The sequence below is a fragment of the Hibiscus syriacus genome, unplaced genomic scaffold (genome assembly GCF_006381635.1).
Source record: "Hibiscus syriacus cultivar Baekdansim isolate YM2019G1 unplaced genomic scaffold, ASM638163v2 tig00110607_pilon, whole genome shotgun sequence".
Taxonomy (NCBI): Eukaryota; Viridiplantae; Streptophyta; class Magnoliopsida; order Malvales; family Malvaceae; genus Hibiscus; species Hibiscus syriacus.
The window spans coordinates 2249359-2272690 of NW_024062799.1; the positions used below are offsets into that span (position 1 = coordinate 2249359).

Here is a 23332-nt window from a genome sequence, read left to right on the forward strand (position 1 = left end):
TATTATCTTTCGAGTTCAAGTCGAACTTAAAAAATTTAGGCCCGCAAATTTTCGAGTCGAGTCGAACTTATATTAAAAGTTTTCGAGTTCGAGTCGACTCGTTTACACCCCCTACTCCAAACCTCTCGGGCCATAGTCCTCCCGTTTTCACTCCTTACGGATTTGCCTTTTTTTTCACCTCAACTTTTTCTACTTAACTACTTTCCATTTAGTTTTTGTTGTTTTGTTTTTATAAAGTAATATTTGTTCTCTCTCTGATTCTCTAATCTCCATGGGAATTGGGAAGGTGATGATGAGATATGATGAATAAGTCGTATCTTGGGCTCGACGGACTTTTCAACGAAAACTCCAGGTGCCCAAATCCTTGCCCATCCATTATATAACTTTTCAACCTTTCCTACTTTTGTTATACGTTTTTTTTCAGAAAAAAAAGAAACACATCTTATTTATCTGTTCATTGAGACTTTGTTGTTTTATATTTTGCTTATTTTCTTATTGCTTTACATATCTTCGCACTGATCCGTTTGTTAACAATTGTTTTTGAGATTTGGGTTTTGGTTTAAAGCTGTTCAACGTTAGATCATCTTATTAGTTATGGGGGTTTTAGTTGGGATCTGTGTTTCTGGGTGTATGGTAGTTCTGAATAATAAATATTTTTTCCATTTATCTCTGGCTTTTTGATGTTCTGTTTCTCACGTTATCCTTGTAGGAGATTTAGAACATTACCCAGGGTTTCTTGTGGGAAGACAATTTAGGTCAAAGGGTGAGTTTTCATGGGTTGAACACTTGAACTGAAGAGTTAATAATGATGGGGAGTTTAAGTGAAGAGGAAGATCAATTTTTTGACACCCGTGAATATGTCACCTCTGTATCTGAGTCAGGATCCGATTGCCCGGAGAATTCTGATTCTGAGTATTCCACATCCATCAATTCGATGCCGGCTAATGTTGGATTTGAAATTTGGATTAAAAACCTCAGTAGCATTCGTGAACGACGTGATAAATTTCTGAAATGGGCGGGTTTAAGTGTAGATCAGACTGTCAGGGAAGGTCCCTCTAACTTGTGTCGTGATGAAATTGAAGTAGAGACTGATAGAATTATGGAGAAGAGTGGAGCTGTCTTAGGATCATCAAGTTCTGATGATATTTTTTCTTCCAGTCAGTCTTACATGTCTTGTTCATCAAGTGATGCCAGGGAGTTGTTAGATGCGGCATTGGATGATAATCTTGTGTGTAGGATTAAAAATTTGGATGATGGGACAGAGTTCATCGTGGATGAACTCAGTCAGGATGGAACGCTCAGGAAACTGCGGGAAGTAGGGTCTAATCATTTGCTTACTGTTGATGAATTCGAAAGGATGCTTGGCTTATCCCCTGTAGTTCAACAAGCGATGCGACGGGAAGTCAAAGGTGTTTCTGATTTAGGGCCAGAAATAAAACAGGGTAAAAAGGGATGGCTTAGACGGATAGGTGCTGTTGCTTGCATCATTGATAGGCAGGTTGGATATGCTGGTATGATATCCAATGATTGTCATCCAAGTACAGAGGCTAGGATTCAAATGGTTCGAGTTAGATCATACAAGAAGCAGTCAAAGGAGTTCTCAGCTCTTTACAAGGGGCAAGAGATCCAAGCCCATGAAGGGTCAATCTTAACAATGAAGTTTAGCCCTGATGGTCAGTACCTTGCAAGCGCAGGTGAAGATGGTGTTGTGCGTGTGTGGCAGGTTTTCGAGTCTGAACGATCAGGGAGTGCTGACATTCACGATGTCGATCCTTCATGTGTCTACTTCACAGTGAATGACTTTTCTGAATTGGTTCCTCTTAATGTGGACAGAGAGAAAGATGGCAAATCAAAGAGAGTGAAGAAAATTCCGGACTCAACTTATGTCATTTTCCCTCAGAAGGTTTTCCGAATTTTAGATAAACCTATCCATGAGTTCCGTGGCCATTGTGGGGAGGTCCTTGACCTCTCTTGGTCAAAGAATAAGGTCAGTAATTGCTATCAAGTTTGAAACAACTTGCTATCACTTGCTAGAATTTATTTGGTTTGTAATTAAGATTTATTTAATACAGCATATTCTATCATCCTCTGTTGATAAGACAGTTCGCTTGTGGCAAGTTGGATATGACGAATGTCAAAAAGTATTTGCCCACAATAATTATGGTAACATAGTTGAATCCATGCTTGAGTTTTATCATATCTTATTTTCGGTTATAGAAATGTCTATTAAGGTGAGCAATCACCTTTGGCTTTGTGATTTATACCATTATAATTGTTCTTGTTCTTATTGCTCTGTGAGACAGTAACATGCATTCAATTTAATCCAGTGGATGATGATTACTTCATAAGTGGTTCCATAGATGGGAAAGTGCGCATCTGGGAAATTCCAGGTGGTCAAGTTGCTGATTGGACTGACGTGCCAGATATTGTTACCGCTGTCTGTTATCGTCCTGACGGAAAGGTTCAGTGGAGCTTTTCTTAACCATGTTATTTAGCAATTGACTTTTAGGATTTTGAGTTCATTAATTCTCTTATTCTGTCTGCAGGGTGCAGTTATTGGTTCTATGAATGGAAATTGCCGCTTTTATGATGCTTCAGGTATATCTTCAGTTTACTGGTTCCCTTTATGAAAAATCAGTTAATCCGATACTGCTATTCTGGGATCTGGAAACTTTTACTCTTTATCTAGCTGTCACTAGGACAAACCATACTCTTCTTAGATTTGAGTTTGACCATTTTTAATACATTGAAGTAGAATGTTGAGAGGATATCAGTCAGAATTCGTTTTTGGCTGAAGGAAATTAAAAACTTCAAAAAAAAAATTCTTTTCTGTTAAACAATTTTGTGTCAGAAACTTGTAAGTTTGGAGTCCTGCAGAGATCAAGAGGAAATGAAAAGATTATCTGCTGCCTGCTAATACCACTAGATCTAATTTTTGGTGAAAGAGTTGGCCTTCTGCTAAAATTGTATCATCCAAGTTGTTAATAAATAACTTGGGTTTCCTTTTGCAATAAGAAGGGGGATGCGGTGAACATCCCTTTTGAAATTCCTTCTTTGTACTTTCTGTGGAACCTTCTTGTTTCATATTTGTGGCTTCCATCTTCTTTAAGCTGAATATTTTTGTACTTATGATTGACAACATGGTAGTGTTGACAGGTAATTTGCATGTTTTATCTCATCCAAATACCATGTGCTCTCTAACAAACCTATCATAAATGCCTTTTTGGAGGTTAAATTGTTTGGGAAATACTAACTGGTATTATTTATGCGAATCAGATAACCATCTGCAACTTAATGCTCAAATATGTTTACCCAGTAAGAAGAAATCAGCATGCAGTAGGATAACTGGATTTCAGGTATGATGATTACCATATGTTTTCCTCAGTCTGCTGTTGAAATATATGTCCTTAACCAAGATTCCAAGCATTTGAAAATTAATAAAGAGATTATTATGTAGTTTGCACCTGGGGACCCGGATAAATTAATGGTTACTTCTGCTGATTCACAAGTTCGAATCCTCCATGATGTTGATGTGGTCTGCAAATTTCGAGGTTGGTAGTTATTTGCCTGATTAAATTGGTATGTTAATGATGCATTGAGATGGAAAAATAAGTGTTGCAAGTAGGAGATATAGTAAAAATTTATCAAAGTTTGAACAACCAGAATTGGAGTTTTTGAAGGAGATTTTCTCAAACTCTATCATATGAAGATTTTTTTCCCCTTTTGGGCCTTAGGTGAATGGGAAGTGAAGGCATACATGTTTTATCGGTTGGGAGGTGTGGGGAATAAAAAGAAGGAACGATTTAATACATGTTTTAATTCATTGTTGTTACTTGGCTATATGTTGTCTACAGGTCTGCGGAATGCAGGGAGCCAGATATCTGCTTCATTTACCTCAGATGGAATGCAAATTGTTTCAGCAAGTGAAGATTCTAATGTCTATGTGTGGAACAATGTTATCCAGGATGGGCCGGTTCCCCAATCAAAAAACAATTGGTCTTGTGAACGCTTTTTCTCAAATAATGCATCAGTAGCCATACCTTGGTGTGGCATGACATCTATAAACTCTATTTTCTCAAATATGGCAGGAAGTGTGCCATCACCCAAAGTTTCTTCTAGCACACAGACATGTAATGGGAGTACTGGGGTATTACAGTCTGAGTTAAGTGAGAGCTCTCAACACAAATTACCATTCTCCTCTTCTGAACGTTTTTCTCTGGGCCATAGATTTTTCTCCGAATCTTTGCCCAAGGGTACTGCAACCTGGCCAGAGGAACAGCTCCCCCCTCCAAACTCCTTGGTTGTATCATCTGCAATGTGTAAATCTCAGTACAAGTTGCTTAAGACATCTTGTCAGAGTGCATCTCATTCTTGGGGCCTCGTAATTGTAACAGCTGGTTGGGATGGACGGATCAGGTCATTTCAAAATTATGGATTACCAATTCACCATTAGCTTTATTGAAACGACTTCAAAATTTTGCCGTGGTTGTTTTTAGCAAAACAAGAATGATGTCACAGATATTGAAGCTTTCCCTGTCCAGATTTGTGGGGCTAAAATCATTTATGCTTGGTTGATTTCCAATTTGTGCATCACCGGGTGTAACTTACGTCCAAAGTGGTACCAGTGGTATTGAACCGACATACATAAGTATGAGTAGTAGATCTGGATATCAAGGTGATACTTTTCCTTTTACCGGCCAACTAAGGTTTTCAGGCTTGTTACAGTGGAATTAAATCTTAGCTATATTCAACATTCTTTTCCTGTACTTTTAGTTGAACCGGATGTCTGAAAATGGCCAGTTGGATTTTATTGGATATTATTCTTTAATTTGTATATTGAATATCCACATTACATGGTCATACCAATTGATTGGTCCCATTTGAAGTTGTCTATATTGCTATACAACTGGAGATGTTTTGATGGGGTCTTTCTGGTAGACGACTAATCGGCCAGAGTGCGTGCGAGGAGTAGATTTATAGCTGGTGGACAAGAACTACATCCGAAAATACCGATGGGGTTAGTTTGCTTTCATGATTTGTTGGGTAGTTGAATAATAATTGGCAGTCGCAATGCATTAACAGGTTTTGGACCATACTGGCGGCTGCTTGCATTTGTCAAAATATTGGGTTGTCTATTTCGATATTCCACTGATGTATTACATTTGGATTGCTGTTCTTATGTCATTAGGCCAATGCTACGTCTTCTGTCTTCAACCTATGAGAGGTATTTGGTCTGAAAAACATTGGTTTCTTAGCATCAAACCCATTGTGATGAAGTTAAGTAGTAATTGACTAGAAGCTCTGTATTTAATTTTTGATTACCCAACTGCAAGAATTGGATATAGAAAATAATTCTTTGCATATTAACGTTACCTTTTTTTTTCTTTCTGAAAATTAGTACAAAACTACAATGTTGAGGTAGAGAGGATACAATATGTGAAAATGCATTAAAATTTTAATGGCGGATGTGCAGTGTTTATATGGTTTGGTTTCCATTCCCTCTTCTCGGTGGTAGATTTAATGAATTTATCGAATTTGATTTTTTTGGGGTCTTGGCATACATGTCATTGTATTATTTAGATATGGACTAAAATTTTGATTGACCTATCTTTGATATGGTTACTCTTTCCTTCGTTAACCAAAGCCGATGGGCTATTCGTATACAGGAGACCGAAATCTGATTTCACATGTGGCCGAAACAAAAAGAGTGGTGGATATGGGAAATACTACTGTAAATGAGACTAGTTGAGTTTGTTTTGAAACTGAGTTTGATTCGAAAGTTTATGAGTTTAGAATTATTATGTTCGACTTAAACATGAAATTAAAGATTTGAGTTTGAAATAATTTAAACTCAAGATTTTTAGACTTATTTCGGTTGGAATTCTAACTCGAGTTCAATTCAAGAATATGAACTTTAAGTACAAAAACTTATATTGTATTATTTTTAGAGAAACAATGTATAAATGTTAATATTATTAATAATTTAATTTAAAAAATCAAAATTTTAATATATTATTTTTCATGTTGTTTGTCAACTTTTTAAGTTGTTCGTCAAGTAGCTTATTTACGCGAGTTAAGGATTCGAGTTGAGTTTGAGCTCGAATCAAATCTATTTAAATTGAGTGTGACCAGTTTTGATTGAGTCGAAACTAAACAACTTGTGATATGTCTTATTTTATTTAGTAGCTTACGACATGTTTTATCTCATTTACTTGCATGCTATCTATTCATTTACCATGTTAGGAGATCAAAGGAAAAGAAATGTGGGATTTTATTACTCCAATCTTTTCTTGTTTACAAATACAATTTGCCAATTCCAATTAAAGAAATGGAGCGGACCATATAACACACTTGCACCCAAAGCAAAATACTTGGTGAGAAATATCAAAGAAATACACAAGGTGATCTAGCAGTGAGGCAGGTCTGTAGGAGGATGAGGCAAAGTCTCGAGCTCTCCCTTTCCATTCTCCACCGACAACACCGCGACTAATCCCCACGATTGGTGTATGTCTAAGTGGCAATGCATAAACCAAACCCCTAAATACCACTCAAACAAATCACATTAGTTAGTTTAACAGCAAATATAAGATCTCAATTTTGATTATAAAAAGAAATACATCTTACCTGGATTGTCAGCAACAAACCGAATTACTGCCCATCCGCCAACGGAGACACCGATTGTGTTCCTATAAGGTGGATTGATCAAGTTGAAGTTTACAATCTGCAGATCGAAGTTCTCCGAACCATATCCGACAACATAGAAACTGTATCCATGGAGATGAATCGGGTGGTTTTCAGTTGTGACTGTGCTGGTGTCCTGGAAGATAATTTGGACCCTGCTTCCAAATTCGATGGCCTTGGTCCTAGTTCCATTGATGGCCTGTGTGTTACTAGGAGCATTGTTTGGTGCCCCATTGACAAAGTCATAGATTTTAACGGGTGCCCCGGGGAAGTCCTCGGTGAAATGGCCATCGATCTTCTTATAGTAAGCTTCTAAAACAGATACAGTAGGCTTCACGAAGGATGTATGCTCATGGAAGCTGCAAAATCAAGCCTAAAATCAATTAATCAAAGTGATGCACCGATGCACCAATCCATGCATCGATGCACCATGAATTAAATTGAACATCGAATGCATTTTATGCATCGATGCACATACCATGCATCGATGCACTGAGGATTTTATGAAAACATCGAATGCATCGATGCACTCTGGCTATTTTGAAACATCGAATGCACTTGATGCATCGATGCACTCTTAGTGCACCGATGCACTAAGGGTCCAACGGTCAAAATATTTGAATTTTACACTGATGCACCGATGCACCATGGGTATGCATCGATGCACTGACGCTCCCAACTGCTTTAATTAATTGTTTTCACACTTAAATGACTCTATTGACTCCACTAACCATCCCCAACGTTCAGAATCATTTGAAGGAGTATTTAAACAAGTCTAGAAGCCATTGATCAACAACTATCAAGAAGAAATCATTTTGAAACAAGAGAGAAAGCATCAAACATCAAGTTTGTGCAATTCAAGCCAAATTTCCTTTCAATATTCATTTTGCTTTCAAGAACACAATTTGTGCTCAATTGTAATTATCTTTGAGTGTTCTTATCTTGTTCTAGAATTTTGCAAACAATCTACCTTGTGAGGATTTCCTTGTAAGTGTGCAAATTTGTAAATCGATGTGCAAATCTTTTCAATTTTCTACAAAAGCTTCCATCAAAATTTTAATTGCCAATTCACCCCCTCTTGGTCTATTCCATCGATCGATTAACTCAACAATTGGTATTAGAGCCTCACTCATTTGAAGGTTTAATCGCCTCTTGAGTTGATTCGGTAAGAGTTACATCGATTATCAAGTCATCAATGGCCTCTACTTCAAATGTCGACTCCGGTCTCGATTCGATGCCCGTCAACAAGCCTCATTTATTCAATGGAGCTAACTATGCCTATTGGAAGAATAGGATGATGTATTTCATTCAAGCAAGTGACATGGGAGCATGGAATATTGTAGAAGACGAATATATCAAGCATCTCACCCATCCAAGATTGTGGAGTGAAGGAGAGACAAGAATGTTCCAGCTCAACTCCAAAGTCATCCCTATCATATTTTGTGCTCTTGGACCAGATGAATATGGAAGAGTTTCATCTTGTACAACCACCACAGAAATATGGGATAAACTACAAGTCACTCATGAAGGCACCGACGAGGTAAAAGAATCTAAAATTAGTCTTCTAACACACAGCTATGAAAATTTCAGGATGAAACCAAATGAAGATATCAAAGCTATGACGGATAGATTCTTTACGATTGTCAATGGTCTCAAATCATATGGAGAGATTATTCCAAACGAAAAGCTTGTGAGGAAGTTAGTTTACTCACTTCCAAAATCGTGGCAATCCAAGAAGACGACAATCATCGAAGCTAAGAACCTAAAGTCCTTAACTCTTGAAGAGCTAATTGGTTCCCTCTTCACTCATGAAATGATGCTTGAAGATGAGGTGGACCTCGATAGGATTGATGAGACACCAAAGGAGAAGGAAAAGAAGAAAAACATTGGAGTTGCTCTCAAATCCACAAAAAATGAGAGTGATTCAGATGAAGATGGCGAGGAAATGGCATTGTTTGCCAAACGGTTCAGAAAAATGATGAGACTTTACCGAGGAAGAAAATTCAAACGAAATGAAGGCCTAAAATATGAACCAAAAGAGAAGGACCCTATCATTTGCTATGAATGCAAAAAGCTGGGGCATATCAAATATGATTGCCCATAATTGAAGAGAAAGGGTCAATCAAAGAATAAGCACAAGGCTCATGTGGCTAAATAGAGTGATGAAGAAGGTTCCGATGAAGAGGAACAAGAAGTAGCAAACTTATGCTTAATGGCATTCGGGGAAGATTCTAAGGTAACTTCTAACTCATCTGAATTAGATGATTTATCTTATGATAAGTTATTAGAGGAATATAATGGGTTGGCTTCGGATTATGAGAAATTATTTTTAAAATATAAAAATGATGTCTCAAAATTGAAAAATGAAAATAAGCTCATATCCAAGACCAACAATGATTTTGAAAGTAAAATCAAAGATTTGCAAATCAAACTAGAAGAGTTTGAAAAGAAAAATTCGGATTTGCAAAATTTACTTTCAAAGGTCAATGATGATCATCAAAAGAAAATTGATGATCTTAAAGCTTCTTTTGATAAAGTTGGAACAAAACGTTTTGAAAATGGAGAAAATTCAAAATCCAACTTTGTTAGAAAAAGTTTTAAAAACTACAATCATAGATGTCCCCGGAAGAATTTTGAAAACTAATGAATATGGACCCAAAAGAATTTGGGTACAAAAAATTAGAAATTAATCTATGTTTGTAGGAAAAGGAACATTGCTATAAGGCACGAGAAACAAATTTAAACTCATGGTACCTTGATAGTGGATGCTCAAGACACATGACCGGGGACAAAAGCCGGTTCATAGAGCTTAACGCCAAAAATGGAGGAGAAGTGACTTTTGGTGATAATTCAAAAGGTCACATCGAAGGTATAGATACCATAGGTAATACCTCTTCCATACAAATTAAAAATATTTTATATGTGAATGGATTAAAGCATAATCTCTTAAGTATTAGTCAATTATATGATAAGGGATTCAATGTCATGTTTGAAACTAATGGTTGTAAAGTTATTGACATTGCATCTAATCGAAATTATGCTTGTTGGTCATAGAATAAGAAATATTTACATGGTGCATTTAGACTCTATTGATATGACTAATTTATGCCTAGTTGCTAAGGATGAGCATGATAGTTGTTTATGACATAGGAGACTAGGACATGTTAGTATGAGTGTTTTGCAACGGCTAATTCAAGGAGATTTAGTTCGAGGGTTGCCTAAGCTTAAATTTGATAATGATAAAATCTATGATGCTTGTGCTAAAGGAAAACAGAAGTGAGTTTCTTTTAAATCCATTAACGATGTATCAACTAGTAGAGTATTACAATTGATCCATATAGATCTTTTTGGGCCATCTAGAACTACTAGCTTGGGTGGAAAACAATATGCATTTGTCTTGGAAGATGACTATTCTAGATATACTTGGGTTCTATTCTTAAGTACTAAAGATGAAGCATTAGAAAAATTCATCACGTTTTCAAAAGTAATCCAAAATGAAAAAGGTTACTCTATAACTAGTGTTAGGAGTGATCATGGAACTAAATTTGAAAATCTTGGATTTACTGAATTTTGTAATTCTAATGGTATTAGCCATAATTTTTCAGCACCTAGAACCCCTCAACAAAATGGAGTTGTTGAGAGGAAAAATTGAGCTTTAGAAAAAATGGCTAGAACCATGCTTTGTGAAAACAATTTGCCAAAATATTTTTGGGCGGAAGCCATAAATACCTCTTGTTATGTTATTAATCGAGTAATGATTAGGCCTATTTTGAAGAAAACTCCATATGCACTTTTTAAAAATAAAAAGCCTAACATTAGCTATTTTCATCCTTTTGGATGTAAATGTTTTGTTTTAAACAACGGTAAAGACAATCTTGGCAAATTTTGATGCTAAAAGTGATGAAAGAATTTTTCTGGGTTATTCCTTAAATTAGTTGTTTTCGATGATAATCTCCTTCCGAGGAAGGATTCTTGTGTGAATGATGATGTAGGCATTAAAAATACGAATTACGTTAGATATGACGTTGAGGAACCATCATCAAAGGAATAAGCAAAAGATGAGGAAACTCATGATCCTCTCGAGAATCCAACCATTGAAGAAATGGAAGTATCTTATCCAAGAGAGTACAACTATGTCAAGGATGGTGAGATTATAGGTGATCCGTCCAAAGGGGTAACAACTCGATCTTCTCTTAGAAATATTTGTAATTATGTTGCATTTATCTCATGCATAGAGCCTAAGAATATTAAAGAAGCATTAAATGATGAACATTGGATTATGGCTATACAACAAGAGTTAAATCAATTTGAGAGAAGTAAAGTATGGACATTAGTCGAAAGGCCTAGTAATAAATCTACTATAGGTACTAGATGGGTATTTAGGAATAAGCTTGATGAGAGTGGTAATATAGTGAGAAATAAGGCTAGACTTGTTGCTCAAGGGTATACTCAAGAAGAAGGCATAGACTATGATGAAACATACGCTCTCGTTGCTAGGATGGAAGCAATTAGAATGTTATTATCATTTGTATATTTTCATGAATTTAAATTATATCAAATGGATGTTAAAAGTACATTTTTAAATGGTTTTATAAAGGAAGAAGTGTATGTGGAACAACCTCCTGGTTTTGAAGATTTAAAATTTCCAAATCATGTTCTTAAATTGAAAAATGTGTTTTATGGTTTAAAACAAGCTCCTAGAGCTTGGTATGAAAGATTGTCAAACTTTTTAATTGAAAAAGGTTTTTCAAAAGGGAAGGTTGACACTACATTGTTTTTAAAACATAAAGGTAAAGATTTATTAGTAGTTCAAATTTATGTTGATGATATAATATTTGGCTCTACTAATGATGTTCTTTGCCAAGAATTTTCTAAGCTAATGCAAAGTGAAGTCGAGATGAGCATGATGGGGGAGCTCTCATTTTTCTTGGGACTCCAAATCAAGCAAAGAAAAGATGACATCTTCATCAATCAAGCTAAATACGTCAAAGATATGCTCAAGAAGTTTGGACTGGAAAATGGGAAACCTCATGACACTCCAATGAGCTCATCAACAAAGCTTGACATAGATGAAGGAGGTAAATGTGTAGATGTTAAATTATATAGGTCAATGATTGGCTATTTGCTCTATCTAACTGTAAGTAGACCGGACATTATGTTTAGTGTTTTCTTATATGCTAGATTTCAATCATGCCCTAAGGAATCACATTTACTAGTTGTTAAGAGGATCTTTAGATACCTTAAGGACATTCCTAGTTTAAGACTTTGGTATCCTAGAGACTCTAGCTTTAGCTTGCATGCCTTCTCTGGTGCGGATTATGGAGGATGCAAATTAGATAGGAAAAGCACCTCCGGTACTTGTCAATTCCTTGGAAATATGTTGATTTCTTGGTTTTCAAAGAAATAAAATTGTGTTGCATTATCTACCACTGAAGCAGAATACATTTCAGCCGGTAGTTGTTGTGCACAAGTTTTATGGATTAAACAACAACTTTTTGATTATGGAATTGAAGTAGGTACCATTCCTATCAAGTGTGAAAATACTAGTGCTATTTGTCTCACTAAAAATCTCATCCAACACTCTAGAACTAAGCATATTGAAATTAGACATCACTTCATTAGAGACCATGTCGCTAAAGAAGATGTAGGTCTAGAATTTGTTGATATTTTGCACCAATTAGCGGATATCTTTACAAAACCTTTAGACAAGGAAAGATTTTGGACACTTAGGAGAGAATTAGGTTTAACTGGCCTATCTTCACTTAGTGTTTAAAATAATTTTAGCACTTTTAAAAATAAATGAAAAATGCTTATAATAATAATTTTGATTGCATTATTTGATATTAGTTAGGGGGAGTTTATGTTGCTTGATAAAAATAATTTTATGTTCAAAAGTAGTTTAAGGATTAATTTGATTGATTGAACATGATTAATTTTCAATATATGAGTTTCCAATACCACTAGAGCCAATTAATTTAGCATTTTGAGTGTTTAAAACGGATTTTTGACTTTTTTGTGCTTAATGCATTGATACACCTAACAGTGCATCGATGCATCCTTGAATGTGCATCGATACACTATGAAGGTGCACCGATGCACGCCTTGAATATGCATCGATGCACAAGGCCATGCATCGATGCATCTGTCGGGTTTTAGGTATTAAAACCCTATTTTCTCATTCTTTCAAATGTCTTAGCCTCAAAACTCCCGTCGTCCGTCCCTCTCTCATTCAAAAACTCCTTTTGCTCAAAATCAACGAAATATTGTCGGAATATTTGAGCTTTTCAACTTTTTATACTGTTCTTATCTTCAAATCGTGCAAAACAACATCTCATTCTCATCAATCCAAAATTTTCAAGGTATTTTTCTAAAAACCTCTATTTTATCATATTCTAATCTTAGGACTAGTTTTAATTAGCTCTAGGATGAACATTTTATCGGGCATTGATATTTTAATAATTAAAAACTAGATTTCACAACTAATTTCATTAAAAACTCACAAATTTTAAAAGCATTTTTGAATTTTCGAAATAAAAAAAATCAAAAATCTGAATTTAATTTTTAAATTTGATGTTTTTGATTTAGTTATGTTGTTTTCATGAAAACTATACATATTATTGTTTACGAAAACTATTTCAAATAGTTTTCAAACTTTGCCCATTAGTATTCGGTTTAGAGAACCTTGGATTATTGAGGACTCAATTGAGTTTTGGGATTGATTTTTATGCATACATATGTTTAAAATTGCAGTTTCATTCCTAATTCCGATTCATAAACCATGTTTAATCCCAAACGCCCTAGGACTTCGTCGAGTCGTTCATCCCAACCTCCAAATCCCGTTCCTCCTCCACCTAATAGCCTATTAGGATCTTGCTTTAATATGCCTGAGCGTCGTAGAGATGAATTGTACTCTACGTACAGAAATTCTTTCCAAACTTATAGAATTCGTGAAGAGCGTATTTCTTCTCTTCAAGCAATGATAGATATTGACTTTGAATACCTTCCGATTCTTAAAACTTGGAAGTTTGATAAAATGTTTCAGCTCAAACCTATCGTCTATCAACAGTTAGTCCGCATTTTCTACTCCAATGTTGTGTGCATTCAAAATGAAACTCAATGTGGGACTATAGCCATTAGATCCTATCCTTTAGGCCAATATATTAATATTGAGCCCGAGACTATAGCTTTCCATTTTGGGTTAGATGATGATGGTTTATTCAATTAAAATGAAAATGTGAAACATCCCTATGTTCCAAACTCTAGTGTTAGTACTCTATGATCTCATCACGATCGTTTTCTTTATTTGATGATCTCTTGGTGGTTTAGACCATCCGAAGATAGGTACTCCACTCTTAGTACTAGGGATTTAGGGTGGATGCACTGTATTAAGAATAAGATCAAAATAAATATGCCCCACATTATATTTAGTCAACTAGTGGACATCATAAACATTGTTCCTTTAAAACATGTTGAAACATTGATTTATGGATGTCTTCTTAGTAACCTTTTTATCAAACTCGGTCTAAACGTCTCTCTTGACAATCCTATCCCTCTCCAAAATCAAATCAATCTTACCTCATTGAAGAAAGCAGATTGAAAACAATACGAGGAAACCGGTCTTTGGGTTTTTTGACCCGGTAAGCAAACCCCGAGAGCTAGTTCTTCACGAGCTGCTCCTAGCTCTTCTCGTGCTCCTCCTCCTCTGGTACCAGCTGCTGACGATGATCCCGAGTTTTAACAACTTATGCAAGATATTGACGATCACGTACCAGACGATGAGCCTGCACCGGAACCAGCACGACAAGAAGATCAAACGCCACCTTATTTTCGATCTTTCTTGGAGTCGTTTGATCTGAGGTTTGCCTCCATGGAGTCTCAGATTACTGAGTTTCAGCGGGAGATGCGTGAACGTATGGACTCTCTCACTCTTGAAGTTCGAGCTTATTATCCTCCTCCTACCGATCCTCCGATGGAGTAGATTTGGTTCCTTATTATGCTTTCTTGGTTCTTCAAACTTGGATTGTTTTTTATGTTTCTGGATTGTTTTTTTTTGGATTAAATGCTTGAATTGTTATGATTTGGATGATTGGATTTTGAACTTAATATTATATTTGGTTTGGTTGAATTTTCTTATTTTTGCATCATTAGACATATATGACCAATTATGCCATTCCATATCTAATCTCTCTTTTGATTGTGATCTTAGCAACTTAAGTTATATATATTTAAAATCAATTGGCTATGCTTTTCAAAACCTTGTTTAAGACATTTTAATGTCTTTTTGATTTAAAAAAAACGGGGAGAAGTGTAAAAGTGTTAAAGGGGAGAAATGTTGTAGTAAGGGGGAGTAATTTTTTAAAATTGATTTCAAATTTTTAGAAAATCTTAAAATAACACAAATGTTTTGTCATATCAAAAAGGGGGGAGATTGTTGAAAACATTTTATGTTTCGATATAACAAATTATGTTTAAATGAATTTTAAGATTTTACAAATGATTTTCTAAGTATATTCGATTAAATTAATCGGATATCAAATTATTACTCCAAGTCTTTCAAGTTCAAATTCAAACCTTACTAAATGTGTAAAATTGTGTTTTATACTTAAACTATTTTTGAAACAATTTTCATAAAGTATTTTGAACCAAAATCAAGCCTAAAATCAATTTATCAAAGTGATGCATCGATGCACCAATCCATGCATCGATGCACCATGAATTAAATTGAACATCGAATGTATTTCATGCATCGATGCACATACCATGCATCGATGCACTGAGGATTTTATGAAAACATCGAATGCATTTTATGCATCGATGCATCAGCCATGCATCGATGCACTCTGGCTATTTTGAAACATCGAATGCACTTGATGCATCGATGCACTCTTAGTGCACCGATGCACTAAGGGTCCAACGGTCAAAATATTTGAATTTTACACCGATGCACCGATGCACCATGGGTATGCATCGATGCACTGACGCTCCCAACTACTTAATTAATTATTTTCACACTTAAACGGCTCTATTGACTCCACTAACCATCCCCCGTTCAGAATCATTTGAAGGAGTATTTAAACAAGTCTAGAAGCCATTGATCAACAACTATCAAGAAGAAATCATTTTGAAACAAGAGAGAAAGCATCAAACATCAAGTTTGTGCAATTCAAGCCAAATTTCCTTTCAATATTCATTTTTCTTTCAAGAACACAATTTGTGCTCAATTGTAATTATCTTTGAGTGTTCTAATCTTGTTCTAGAATTGTGCAAACAATCTACCTTGTGAGGATTTCCTTGTAAGTTTGCAAATTTGTAATCTTCTCTTTGAGAAATAGTGTTCTTAAGAATTGGGGTATATTCTTGAGGGAGTTGTAAGGTTATCTCTTTGGCCTCAAAAGAAAGAAAAAATTAGTGAATTTGTTGGAAAATCCTTAGTGTGGATAGCTAAGGTAGTGGACGTAGACTTTGGTTGAGAAAGTCGAACCACTCTATATCGATGTGCAAATCTTTTCAATTTTCTGCAAAAGCTTCCACCAAAATTTTAATTACCAATTCACCCCCCTCTTGGTCTATTCCATCGATCGATTAACTCAACAAATTTTATCACTTCCTTTATTTATGAGATAAATAATTTAGACTCTCTTTTTGATCATATAGCTTAATATTATGTGAGGATCCTAATAAATCTATAAGATCTATCGATGCTAGTTTCTAGAAAAGCGCTATATGATGATGAACTAGAATCGATAATGTAATCATACTTAGGATTAGTTGACTTGCCTAGAGGATTTAAACCAATCTGTAGCAAATGAATCTTCCGGGAGAAAATAAGATCAGATGGTTTGATCCAGTGGTACAAGGCAAGGCTAGTTGTCAAAGGGTTCACTCAAAAGTTTGTTTTAGACTACTTTGATTCTTACTCTCCCGTTATGAACATCTCAATGATCCGCATTATTTCACTACCTCCATTCATAAGTTGTGGTACATCAAATGGATGTAAGACTGCATTTTGAATGGATATCTAGATGAGGAGATCTATATGGGAATAATGGTACAAGAAATTTCATAAAATTATACTTAGTTTGTTTTGTTGTGAATGTCCGGATGCTTGTGTGTATTCGAGGATGTTTGGTTGATTGCGTCATCATAAGTTTTGTATGTTGATGACATGTTGATTTTCAGCTCTAACATTGAGTCCATTAACAAAAAAAACAGATTCTTGTCCACTAAATTTGAGATAACGGATTTGGGAAAAGTAAATGTAATCTTAGGAGTCAAAATTAAAAAATTGAAAAGGGATTTTCTTTAAGTCAAGCACACTATCTTGAGAAAGTGTTAAAGAAATTTGACAGTTTTGATGTCGTTCGTGTTCGAACCCTTATGACACTAGCATATCTCTTAAGAATAAGGAAGTAGCATTTCCCAAACAGAATATGCTAAATTAATCGGAAGCTTAATGTTCTTAATGAACTATACTCGGCCTGATATTTCTTATGTGTGAGTAGATATACTTATAATCCGAGTGGTGAACCTTGGATTGCTCTTAACGCTTACTGGAGTATCTTAAGGGTACTTTGGATTGGAAATTGAGTTTATTGGCTTTTTTGTGGTACTGGAAGATATTGTGATGCCAACTGGGTTTCTGATAATGATAATGTAAGCTCTACGAGCGGGTATATTTTTACTTTAGGTGGAGAGAAACAATCTCGTGGAATCATCAAAGTAGACTTGTATTGCTCGTTCTACTATGGAGTCAGAGTTTATAATTCTTGACCTAGATGGGCAAGAAGTCGAGTGGCTCAGAAGCTTGTTGTAGATATTGTTATGGGGAGATCGACTCCTCCGATTTCTTTGTTGTGTGATTCACAAGCTGTGATATGTGTACAATGGTAAGAAAAGACATTCATATAAGGCATGAATCAGTTAGACACTTAATAAAGAATGGAGTGCTCTATTTAGAGTATGTGAAGTCGGAAAGGAACCTAGCAAATCCTTGGTCCTAGATTCGTCGAGGGGGATGTGTCTAAAGCCCATTGGTTGAGGAATTCATGGTGGATACCCAACTTAGTTATCTAAGTTCCATGTGGTCAAACGAAACCATGAAAAGACTCATAGTGCACATTCCTACTACCTATCCCTATGATGATAATGTGAATGCCCAGGATGAGCTTAATGCTCTTAATAAATTCATAGCCCAGACTTCGGGTGGTCTTAGTGAGAAAGACTTGATGAATTTATCGATTTTGGCTGAATATCTCTTAATAAGTTGATAACCCAGAGTGGGTATTCCTAAATGAGAATGAAATAATGAACTTACCGACAGAAAGGTTGAGTTTGTTAAACTCTTAATAAATTCAAATCCAAGTATTTGGATGGTCTAGTGAGAATGACTTATTGAATTTACTGATAAATGAGGTTGAATATTTATTCTTAATGACTTCTTAGCCCAGAGTTTGGTGGTTCATTTAAATGAACTTGAAGAAGTCACCATACCCTTGTGAGGTTGAGCTATTGTAAAAGCTCTTAATTATTTCATATCATATAAGGGTGGTTTATATCGAGATAACTTGATGAAATAACCTATGTAAGTGAGAAGGGTTAGCCACCTTCTATGAAAAATATTGGGCCATTTTTCTAGCACACTTACTAGAATCCTGAGGTAAGATGGCCAATATATACTTTTGTATATATATATATATATATATATATATATATATATATCTTACACATCGAGGACTCAGGTGGATGAAGGGGTTAGTTGTGTGTTATGAGTTTACCCCTCTTAGAAAGTTTCAGACTAGTTTCACTTATCTAAGAGAAGGATTGCTCTCATCACTATGTACTAGTTCCAGATGTTCACTAGTGCTTAAGCAACTAATCTCGCTATTGCTCTTCTGGAAGATGTTTTTCGAGTTTCAGAAGAATTCTTTCGTATTAGTGGGTGAATGTTGGTAATCTCAATCCCACATAGAGTTAGAAATACTAGTAGGAATGGTATTTAAAGTTTATATTCTCCATTCCCTGTTGAGTGATAGAGAACAAGGCGTGGTAATACGTGTCTTTGATACGTTCCACACGGATACTATCTTTTTAGAGAAAATTCGTAAGGAATTTTTCTCTGAAATATTAAATGAAAAATATGAAAGATTTATCTATTTAAGGCTACTAAGACTATTAAGTTCGATATTTCAGATTATAACAGCTGATTAGTTATCTGAATTAAATAAATAAATAATTATTTTTCTAAATTAAATCAGAATTTAAGATGTATCTGGACTGATTTTCAGCTTTGTTCATGGGGAGACAAACTGTTAATATCAGGGAGTTACAAGAGTTATATGATTTAATTTCAGGAGTTATAAATTTTATGCAATGAACATGGACTTTTTTTTAGCCATATTCATCAAGAGGAGTTATAAAAGGGCTTAAATCATAATTAAAATCAAATTTAATTTGATTTTCTTGTTGGACGAATTTACCCTTACTTCTAGCCTATAAATAGAGAGCTGAATTCAATTTCTCAACTCACACTCTCTACAATTTGAATTCACTCTCCAAGTGTTTCTAAAGTTGTTACCTCCGTGCTTTCCGATCAGAAGTGCAATACCACCAGCAGTCCACTCCGGTTTCGGGGTATACGGAATTCGGAGCAACTGTTAACCTCAGGGGACGGTCCGCCTACTGCAGTGATTACACACATCGGGACGAATTCGTTTCTAAGGCAGTGGTTAATACCACGACACGGTTAATTTATTCTTTATTTATATATTTCAATATATATCTTTCCTGGCAGTTCTAATGTCGTTTTGCAGCAGTTTATTTACCAACAGATTAGCCTCAACATATATGTCTTCACGGGAACCACATTGATCTTGTATACATCTGCACGCCATGATCAAAGTAAGTGACCAAATGTAACTAAATACAGTAAAGAATTAGTGTTTTAACTATGTTCTATACCGTTTCTGGAGCAATTGTAGTAAGGGCCTGGGTGACCGTTAATGGTAAATGCATAGGCCGGTGGAGCGGCTCCTCCCTTTTGCTAGAATGTTGCTCTAGTTGCACTACATCTTTTAGCCAGTACTCCCGTCACATTTGATCATCATAACCAAACATATTCAATCACATTATTTAAAGTACTTTAGCATGTCAGATCGAAGGAGATCATATACACGTATAAATACCTAGGATAAACTATATGTTCTTCGTACGGATGCTTGAAAGGGTAAGGGACACCAGCCTTAGGATACACGACAATGGCACCATAAACAGTGGTCCTAAGCCAAGAAACATGGCATGCCAGAAAAAGGTGTCTTTCTGCTTCACCATCGTGAACTCGTACGTGAAAGTCTGGCCAGCTTGAATGGGACACTGGGTGATGTAAGATGGATCATCAGACCAGCATGATATATAGCTTTTGCCTAACACCATGCCTAGGAAAACAACAGGGCGCAATGATTAATAATGATCCATTGGACTTTTCTGATTAATAATACCAGTGAATGGTGGCATTGTAGGGATCTCATTGGTGACCTTGACGATGATTCTATCGTCCTCTTCGGCATAAACGACCGGTCCCGGGAACATCTTGTTAATGGTAACAATCTCTTTGGCGTTACACAGCTTAGCAACTCTCAAGGTTCGCACCTGTTTGCAATGAAAGAAAAAACAGAAATGAGAATACAAAGATAATTGTATAGGCATAACAGAATAGTTCATGCATTTGATGGATTGACCTTGAAATCATAGATCCTGGTCGAGCCCCCTCGAGGCCATTCATGTGCCATGGAAGGGAAAGCTTGAAGAAAACATGACATCGACAAGCAGAAGCATAGAAAGCAGAAAGGGGCAAAGGTGGCCATTTGGGAGAGAGAAGCTCAGTGAGTAGGAAGGTAGGGAGTGGAAGCGAGGAGGGGGCCAATTAAAGAGTGGAGCCATGAAGCCATTGAATATTTTAAGAATTTAACCATGGAAGCTAAAAGTAGAAACAAGAAAGGTTTTTTTTAGGTGAATTATGTTTGTCAGCTTTCATGATACTTCTAGGTTCTAACATGGTGTCGTGATAATAATGTGTTGGGGGGCGTGATTATTCACCGTGACCCCATTGTGTTGCAAGGGATTTTTAGCCATTTCCTTAACAGAGAAAAGCAAATTATTTGTCTTTTGTTTTTGATTTGTAATCTGTCAAAGTTTTCCCAGTTAAAATATGTCGTTGACTGAGAAAAATACACACACTCATGACTCAACAGCTACATCTATACTCTCTGTCATTATGTTTGCTTAGTATTATTTTAGTTTCCACGTATAAGTACGCATGTCTTAAATTATATAACTGATGTCACTGAAAACCAGTTATTACAAACTGGGTTTTAAAGCTACGTTCAGCCATGAAAGTTAAGCAACACCAACCGATTATCTTTTTTCCCTCTAAAAGTTGTAAAGTTCCATATTTTGCTTAACTGCTCTTAATATGCTTTCATTTCTTTTAATGGAAATTATTGGCTCTTTTTATATAATCTTTTGCTTTGAATGGTTATATAATATAGTAATATTTTATATATGCATGTCTTTGCCAGTAAGGGTATGAAAAGAAAAGGTAGCAAAGACAAACGATTAGACCAATTATATTAGCTCTGTAGTACTCGAAACAAAGGTAGCAATGGGGGAGAAAAGGATGGGTTTCTTTGCTATGATATTTTCAGACATCTGCCATTTGACACTATCATAAGCATTGTGCACTCTGTGGCATGAACTTCCAAAGTTGTTTCTTACTTTAATTTTTTGTTTTCAACTAAGCCAAGAACTTTGAGATTTTTTTAACCAATTGTTTTTTAATCTATTGTTTGATTAATCAATATCGAGTATTGAAGATGCTCATTATAGGGGATGTTCCTTTCAACCCAATTTTTATTAAATCTAAATCCCAACAGTAATGATGTAAATGAGACAAGTCGAGTCATGCTTGAACCGTCTCAAGCTCAAACCTAAATATTAAGTATATAAAAACCTTATATTGTATTTGAAAATATATATAATGATAATATTATTAATAATTTAATTTAAAAATTAAATTTTTAATATATTCTTTTTTTCTAGTTGCTGGTGATTTTTTTAAGGTATCAAGTAGCTCATTTCAACTCGTTAATAACTACAGTTGAGTTCGAACTCAAATCAAATATATTCAAACAAAATGTTGATTAAACTTTGTCAAATCAAATTTTATAATTTAATTTATCTCATCTCATTTATAGCCTTACCAATAGATTATGGGTTGAAGGGAGCAGTTGGCCTAAAGTAGCCACGAAAAGTGGCTGAAACCAAAATTTTAAGCTTATAATAATACCATCTAATTTAATTAAAGATTCCAACTGTAGCAAAGACCTTTGCTTTTCTTTTCTCTCCCCCATCTTAAAAAGGCAGAAAATCATGGTGTAAGTTTATCGATCAACATCTTAATCTCAAGTCAACGTGACATGCATGCTTGAGACAAAAAGTTTAGCTTAATAGAGTTGATTCTTTATATTTTATTACTGTAGAGATTGATGCTACAACATAACCTAATAAGAAAAATTAAAAAAAAAAAGATTTTCAGCTTGACAGAGTGATCAACTATATTTCCATGTCTGAGTGCAATAAGCAGCAGCGGCAACAAGAAAGAGCAGCAGCAACAAGAAAGAGCATCAGCAAGCGTATAGCACAGAAGTATCATTCATTCAAATAAAAGGAAAACAATTTGCAGAACAATGGACAAATGAAGGAGAGAACATGTTTCTGTTGGTAGGGTCATCGTCTTTATGATATATAGCAAACACATGGAAAAGCCGTCCTAGTCTGCCAGCTTTCCTGATATAATCCAATCCAATTGTGAGTCATTTTATGTTAACTGAACACTAATCAGTACTGATGGCAAACTTCTATTCTTGCAAAACATAAATAGTTAATGGTTCATTGGTTTCGGATACACTCACACTGGACCTGCAAATTGAAATATAAGCTTCCTACAGTGAAAAAAACTGGCTTCAAGCTGCCCCAACTGCAGAGAAACACTTGGGTGGGTTTGCTCAGGAAACAGATGTCAGAAATTCCATATTTGAATTAATTCCGTTGTAGTAAATCAGTGGTTTTGACTGCAAAAAATGCTGTTACATGGTGTGTAGAGGAGATTCCAAAGACGACCATGGACTCCAAGTTGTAAAGATTTAATAACATACAATGATACATGTAACTTACAGGTCCATGAGACCAAATTTTGTAACCCACTTTTGTAACTTCCGCAACTCTAATATATATTTCATTGATGAAAAATTACCGTCTATCTATTACCAGATATTTTGGCAACCCAAAAGCACTTATCTAAGGGAAGCACTATGTTGAAAAGTACTTTTAACCTTAAAAAATTACTAATCTGTCTTATATTGTTTCTAGCCTCAAAAACACTTTTAACCCCAAAAGTGTTTTTGAAAAATATTCTCAAAATGCGTGAGAGAATTATTTTAGAAAGATTTAATTCAGGGTTTATGATACAAATATGAGTTTCGTAGAATATTGGAATACATATGTGTTTCGGAGAATATTGGAATAATGCATTGGGATACGTCAGGGTTTTGTATATATAGAGAGTTTTTGGGATATATAGAATATCATGTATTTATAC

The 23332-nt window shown here is 35.3% G+C and overlaps 1 protein-coding gene across 3 annotated transcripts; it reads left to right on the plus strand.

Moving 5' to 3' along the window:
• Positions 1 to 246: 246 nt before the first annotated feature.
• LOC120135354 (WD repeat-containing protein 44-like) lies at positions 247 to 23016 on the plus strand. Of its 3 annotated transcripts, XM_039151631.1 has the most exons (9): positions 247 to 352; positions 710 to 1987; positions 2073 to 2163; positions 2304 to 2461; positions 2547 to 2598; positions 3277 to 3356; positions 3458 to 3551; positions 3855 to 4485; positions 23005 to 23016. In XM_039151631.1, exons 2-8 carry the CDS (start codon positions 806 to 808, stop codon positions 4451 to 4453), a joined length of 2256 nt encoding a protein of 751 aa, XP_039007562.1. In that variant the 5' UTR covers positions 247 to 352; positions 710 to 805; the 3' UTR covers positions 4454 to 4485; positions 23005 to 23016. The 3 variants fall into 3 exon arrangements, with proteins under 3 accessions (XP_039007562.1, XP_039007563.1, XP_039007561.1); XM_039151632.1 differs by lacking the exon at positions 23005 to 23016 and having other exon boundaries at positions 2328 to 2461; positions 3855 to 4519; XM_039151630.1 differs by lacking the exon at positions 23005 to 23016 and having other exon boundaries at positions 248 to 352; positions 3855 to 4519.
• Positions 23017 to 23332: the final 316 nt, after the last annotated feature.

Bases quoted from the DNA above. Each gene is read 5' to 3' on its own strand.
- LOC120135354 (XM_039151631.1), top strand. From the start codon at position 806: ATGATGGGGAGTTTAAGTGAAGAGGAAGATCAATTTTTTGACACCCGT. The intron at 2,164-2,303 runs GTAACATAGTTG...TCTGTGAGACAG, and splicing joins ATTTGCCCACAATAATTATG to TAACATGCATTCAATTTAAT. The intron at 2,599-3,276 runs GTATATCTTCAG...TATGCGAATCAG, and splicing joins CCGCTTTTATGATGCTTCAG to ATAACCATCTGCAACTTAAT.